Genomic DNA, 6,574 nt, shown 5'->3' with positions numbered 1-6,574 from the left:
CCCCCCCCCTCCCCCGCCGCGGCAGCCTCGCCCCGCGCTCGCTCACCTCGTCGCTGCTCTCGCTCCGCCGGACCGGCCATCTGCTCCCCGCCGCCGAGCTCCTCAGGAAGGCGCTCGCTTCCTGCCCGGGCTCCATCACGCCCCTCTCGGCCTCGGTCGTCGTCGACGGTTTCTGCAAGGCCGGCCGCATGGACGACGCCCGCCGCCTGCTCGACGAAATGCCAAGCCACGGCGTGAAGCTCAACGCGTGCTGCTATAACTCGCTGCTCGACACCTACACGCGCCAGAAGAATGATGGACGGGTCGCGGAGGTGCTGAAGGAGATGGAGAGTGGAGGCGTGGAGCCGACTGTCGGGACGTATACGATCCTTGTCGATGGTTTGTCGATGGCTGGCGATATCAGCAAGGTTGAGTCCGTGTTTGATGAGATGAAGAGGAAGAATGTCGCAGGCGATGTCTACTTCTACAGTGCGGTCATCAATGCGTATTGTCGGGCTGGGAATGTGCGGAGGGCGTCTGAGGTGTTCGACGAATGCGTTGGCAATGGCATCGAGCCGAATGAGCGTACTTATGGAGCATTGATCAATGGGTTCTGCAAGATTGGGCAGATGGAGGCTGCTGAGATGTTGCTGAAGGATATGCAGGTGAGAGGAGTAAGACATAACCAAATCGTTTTCAATACGATGATTGATGGGTATTGTCGCCATGGCATGGTGGACAAGGCCCTGGAAATTAAGGCAGTCATGGAGAGGATGGACATCCAGTTGGATGTCTATACATACAACACGCTTGCGTGTGGGCTCTGCAGGGTGAATAGAATGGAAGAGGCCAAGAAGCTACTGCATATCATGACCGAGAATGGAGTTGAGTCAAACTATGTCAGCTACACCACGTTGATCAGCATCCATTCCAAGGAGGGTGACATGGTAGAGGCAAGAAGGCTGTTCCGAGATATGGAAGGTAAGGGGTCAAGACCGAGTGTCGTAACCTACAATGTCATGATTGACGGGTACATCAAGAATGGGAGCATACGTGAAGCCGAGCGGTTCAAAAAGGAGATGGAGAAGAAAGGGCTTGTTCCAGATGTATACACTTACGCAGCAATAGTTCATGGGCACTGTGTCAATGGGAAGGTGGATGTGGCACTGCGGTTGTTTGAAGAGATGAAGCTGAGGGGTGCCAAACCTAACGTTGTGGCATACACAGCTCTGATATCAGGTCTAGCAAAGGAAGGCAGATCAGAGGAGGCCTTTCAGTTGTATGACAATATGTTGGCAGCTGGATTGACTCCAGATGATACTCTATATTCTATGCTTGTTGGAAGCCTCCATACAGATAAAAGAAAACATGAAATCCCATGAGGAATGTAAGGTTTGTCAGGCTTATTGTTCTTAACAGATGATACCGTAAGGGAATTGACCGAATCCTCTCTCACATGAATCACCATGAACACTAAGGCTGGTAGCACCATTGCCATGCCCAGGGCTGATGTGCTACAGGGATCCGGAGTCGCTACCAGTTCGAGGCAGGACCGCAGAAAGACTGGCACAACATTGATTTGGTGCTGTACCAGTTCGATGCCGCCGAGTACCTCCACATGGAGGAGCGTGGAGGAGGACATCTTGTAAGGTGAGGGCCAAAGGCTTGGTTTTACCGTGTTGACTGGAACATCTGAATGGATAGAAACCTACTGTCGTATTATTTTGTTCAGGGCTTCAGGCCTTTGGATGTACTGAATGATTAATTGTTATGAGATGAGGGGCTTGCCTATTTTGGAGCATGTCGATGTTAATTGTTTTTGTCTTACTTCTGGTGCATTGAATTTGGATATTTGGCACCTGGATCAGATTATTTGCTGAATAGGTTAAAAGTTATAGCAAGTTCATTTTTGAAACTGAATTAGTTGATAAACCTTCAAACTGAGGGTCCAGACATGATGTGCTGAAGTGAGCAAGTATTATACTAACAACACCGTATAAATGCCCGCCCAGTCTTCAGTTTGGCAGTCTTGATAATTGTCATCCTTATGCTTGTCTTCTAATGCGTTGACTTGCTTTGACTGTCAAATTTAGGACATGTTGGCTTTGGTTTCTTCCTCTGGCATACATGTATTTTTTAATATAGTTATATTGACATACTCCGGAAGTTCATGTTTTCACTTGAGGTTAGCCAAGCCGAGCCTTTGGATGTCAGTAATGACTATTATGGTCTTACTGTTAGTTCTTGACAGGTATTCGAAGTTAGAACCTCTTTAAACTGTAATAACTATCTTAGTTGATTTGGTAATCATGAATGGTAGAATCTTCAGAAGTGTTGGTCAAAGATTTGTGGTCTGCTGGTCTTGCAAAGCTGTTTCCTTTCCGTAGTGAACTTGATATGCTTAGTGGCCTGATTGTAGATAACTAGATGTACCAAACTATGAATTTATGTCATGGGATTTTTTTTTTTGAACTTTTGATCCACCGCTTTCTTGTAACCACAGCATGTGGTGGCAATTAGGTTGGCATGGGAAGCTGTAACCACCAATAGGCTGCTGCCATCATGACATTGGTCATGCACATTGAACTAGTATTAGCCAAAGCGTAAACTATCAGTTGGCTTAAATCATGCAATCGATGATTAATTTCTGTTTGCTTATAGTGGCACGTCTATGATACACATGGTTTGAACCCTGTGATTCTGATTTTACAGCTTCATGCTTGCAGGTCTGGTTTGGCTACAGTACAGTCAGTATTGAAAGATTTGCGTTCTCTGTTCTTGCCAAACCGCAATCAATTTAAAGTTCTACCACCATTCTGGATTGTGCAACTGAGAAATGGCAGAAACGAGGCGAGGAGCGGAGATCTGGTCTATACACTATACACTAACCTATTCGAAAAGTTCTTCTCTCTGGAAGTTCCATGGTTAACTTATTATGCTACTGCAGTATTACCTAGTGCTCACTGCGGATTGCAGCGCCGTGAGCTTCTTATGTTAGTAATACCATAAGTTCAGTTTCTCTGAAATAAAATGGGTGTGTAAAATCGGCTACAAAAGGACTTGATTCAGAGTATTTATGGAACCATTTCTCTAATTCAAGTACCTTTTCAAAATACATGGTATATAGAACTGTTACAAAATAAGCAATTCTTGTCCATTTTATAATGTTTCACTCTTGCAGGGTTTTGAAACATACACACTTCAGTTTGCTGATGCTGGTATACTGGCATGTGGCAAGCAAGCGCGATGTGCAAGCAAGTTCATATACATATCTACCCCTCCTGATCTAATGTAGTACCACTATGTATTTACCTACTTTTCTGGGTGGTCCACAGGAGTAAGTTGAACATCCACCAGCACAAGTTCTGTTTGAATCAGGGGCCGCAAATTTCATGCTTGCACCGCTGTTTGTTGCTCCGTCTGTTCATCACCGGTTTTGAGTACCTGGTCTTGTGTCTTCCTGGCTTGCTCCGTTTTTGAGCTTGCCTTCTCTTCCTGGAGAGCAGCCCTGATTTCCTTGATGTCCTTGAAGCAACAAATGACACAATGTGAGCTTGAAATGTTTACAGGATACACAGAGCCAGAAAGTAGTAAAAAGTTTGACAGAAAGAGGACACACGGATTTCAGGTGCTGCACTTCAGAAGCGAGGCCCTCCTTCACCTCCACAAGCTCCTACAGGTAACTTAACCGTCAGCATAAGTAATTCATCCCAGCCTGGGAAAACAGAGAGCCGTGGAAACTGTATTACTCCGCCCGTGTCTTTTTACTTCACATATTAGGTTTATCTTAAGTCAATCTTTGTAAAATTTAATCAAATATATGTTTCAGAAGTATGAACATCTACAATACCAACTAAGTACAATATTTCACAATAAAATCTAATTATATTGATTTGGTATTGTAAATGTAGATATGTTTTTCCATAAATTTAGCCAAAATTTAAAAAGTTTAACTTCAAGCAAACCTGATATGCGAACTAAAAAGTAGTAACGGAGTAGTGGTACTCACGTTGTGGCAGGTCTTGACCTGCGCCTCAACGTCGGAGCGCCATTTCTGCACGTCCTGGAACACAGGGTCCAAGGTCAAAGTCAAACTGCTCACAGGAGCCCTTGGATGCATGTTACAAGGGCGATCCAACGGCCCGTATACGATACCTGTTTGAGCTTCTGGATCCTGGCCAGCAGCTCCCCCTGCGACGAGGTCAGCTCCTGCAAACCACCGCGAAAATCAGCCGATCGCCATTAAAACCCGAGCAAGCAGGGCTAAGCGGATGATGCGCCGTGGAAGTGGCCTGACCTTGATGCGCGCGTCCAGCGGCTCCAGTCCACCCGACAGCTTCTGCAGATCAAGAATGGGTCAGAGTCGTCGTGGAAGGAAGCTGGGCTACTGTTGCTCAAGAGGCTGGCAATGGATCGTGTTCGTACCGGGCGGGTCGCCGGCGGTGGAGCAGGAGGCGGAGTCGCGGCGGCGGTCTCCGCCATCTGGGCTTGGGGCTTGATCGGTCGCCGGTGGGGAGGGAGCTGGATCGAGCGCGACGCTGCAGGCTTTGTAGTACCTGGTGTACGCTTGTCTGAAGGTGCATTTAGTTTCAAACGTAAGCAAAGTTGTTGGGTTTGGTTGCAGACACTTGTCTCCCGCCTTCGAAGGCATGTCACGTACGTACGTGACAAGAGGAAGGAGATCTCCAGCGCTTTTCAGATCGAGATCGAGAATATGCAGCATGTGATCCACCGGCGCTCTGCTGAGAATCAATGCAAATGACCGCGTTCGGTGGGTTTGTTTGTAGCATCTGGGCTTGCAGAGAACGAGAAGCAAGCGTAAAGATATAAGTATGTACAATCAAAAGAAGAAGAATTAAGTACACATTTCCATCTCCCAGTTTGTCACCCCCTTTAACTTTAACCAGTGAAATTGGACATAATGGTCACTCGAGATCGAAAATGGTATGAGAAAGCACCTGTTCGGACCCAAAACCCCCCGGCTCTCGCGTCGCCCCTCGTAGGGTGGGTTAATGGTGAAAGCGCTCAAGGAAATAGGGAATGGAATATTCAAATCGATCCGAAGTACTATGCTTTATGTAATCAGGTTGAAGGCTAACATCTTGCGAGTAGGCCGAGCTAGGATAAGAATTTCAATTAAAAAAAATATATGAATTGGGCCCAAAATCACTACTTTACTACCTATGTCGACTCGAGGGCGACCGAACCCTAGCGCCTCGAACCCTCCTCCCCCCTCTCCCCCTCCCGGCTCCGCCTGAGGACTCCGCCGGCCCGGCTGTGTGGCCTTCGATGAAGGTGGTGGCGAGGCTCTGCTGCCCTGCCCCGTCGCAGGGGGCTCAGGAAGCCGGGGCGGCGGCCTCGGGTGGAGATGGCGGCGCGGATCTCACTGGTGGATGGTGTCGTGGGAGTTGGTCGTCCCTTCCGTCCGTGTGGGCGGCAGTAGGGCGACGGAGGTCCTCTATGGCTGCGGGATCACCGGTGGCTCTGCCGGATCTGGATCCTGGCCTCCTCCCCTTGCTACAGCCTGCCCGGCCAGATCACAGAATATTTAGATACAGGTCCCTTATGAATACTGTACTGAGTAAGATTCATTGAAGAAATGCTTCTCCGAAGCAATAAGTTTGTGGCACAAGCATAGTCTTCTGCTAACCTAGCCTTTCCCATCTTTCTATTAAAACGAATGTAGCTAACGTGAACTAAAAGCAAGCTCTTGTTCGAGGAAGTAGAAATTGTTAGTTGTTGCTAGCTTGAACTGAGTTGTTCCTGTTGGTGCTAGGGTTGCCAAGGGAGTTGTAGCGAGATGCTGCTAATGCAGCTATTTCTGATGTCCGGACGATGCAGCGGAAGTGAAAAGAAAAAGATATGATGCTTAGACCGTTCAGACAGGGATGATGGATTTCTAGATATAGGGTTTATTTGAATGTCTGGCCAAATGCTTACTTTCGTTATGCTTGTCCTGCAAAGCTGGATCTATGGTTCGGTTGCTTTGAATGTCTGTTCCGCCTCTGACCCGGCCCTTACCTCTTTCTTGACTCGGTTTTTCGCAGGGGCATCGAATTCTTTGACAAAAGAAACGCCAGTTTCAAAAGGAATGGCACCGAAAGGTGTCAGATGATGATTGAACTGAACTATCTGAATCTGAAACCGCCGACCCGACTCGTGCTTTTTTGGACTCCGCTTTTGCAGGATCCTGTGAGGCATCGAATTCTTTGGCAAGTCTCTTCTTGCTAGTGTTGTACGCGTTTTATTCCTTCGCCCGACATGCTTTCGTGATAAAAGAATCATAGCAACATAGCGTGAGGTTCCATAGGTTGATGAGCCTGATCAGTCGTGTAAGCTATTTACTACAGCCGTCTTAGATGGCCCCAGGTATCCTCTTCGGCTTGATCTTTCCTTTGCTTCGATCGCCAACTTGCACTTCCTTATTCCACTATTGCGATATCTTTGTCCTGGACAAAGACCAAGAGCTGGTGCAGGTGAAAGAATAGCTTATGGGGCTGGAGTCAAAGGAGCTTTCATAGACATAGAAATCATAATAGAAAGAGCAGGCCTGCGAGCAGCGAGTGCCCTTTGTAAGTTGCGAGCCTGCCTTACC

At 47.6% G+C, this 6,574-nt stretch overlaps 2 protein-coding genes across 2 annotated transcripts; one reads left to right on the top strand and one right to left on the bottom strand.

The window, feature by feature from the left end:
* Positions 1 to 8: 8 nt before the first annotated feature.
* LOC125528771 (pentatricopeptide repeat-containing protein At2g32630-like) lies at positions 9 to 3,136 on the top strand (the record flags this gene model as incomplete). The annotated part of the gene is made up of 2 exons (XM_048693208.1): positions 9 to 1,629; positions 2,706 to 3,136. A coding segment is annotated over one exon (1,353 nt), but the record flags the coding sequence as incomplete, so codon positions are not given.
* LOC125528772 (actin cytoskeleton-regulatory complex protein pan1-like) lies at positions 3,104 to 4,688 on the bottom strand. The gene is made up of 6 exons (XM_048693209.1): positions 4,405 to 4,688; positions 4,277 to 4,318; positions 4,135 to 4,188; positions 3,989 to 4,042; positions 3,599 to 3,652; positions 3,104 to 3,504 (listed from the first exon to the last, which is right to left on the bottom strand). The coding sequence occupies exons 1-6, from the start codon at positions 4,459 to 4,461 to the stop codon at positions 3,370 to 3,372; spliced, it is 396 nt and encodes a 131-aa protein (XP_048549166.1). The 5' UTR covers positions 4,462 to 4,688; the 3' UTR covers positions 3,104 to 3,369.
* Positions 4,689 to 6,574: the final 1,886 nt, after the last annotated feature.

This window comes from Triticum urartu, unplaced genomic scaffold, assembly GCF_003073215.2.
Source record: "Triticum urartu cultivar G1812 unplaced genomic scaffold, Tu2.1 TuUngrouped_contig_5096, whole genome shotgun sequence".
NCBI classification, from domain to species: domain Eukaryota; kingdom Viridiplantae; phylum Streptophyta; class Magnoliopsida; order Poales; family Poaceae; genus Triticum; species Triticum urartu.
The sequence above is the reverse complement of the archived record's forward strand: the minus strand, read 5'-3'. Positions and strand labels throughout refer to the sequence as shown.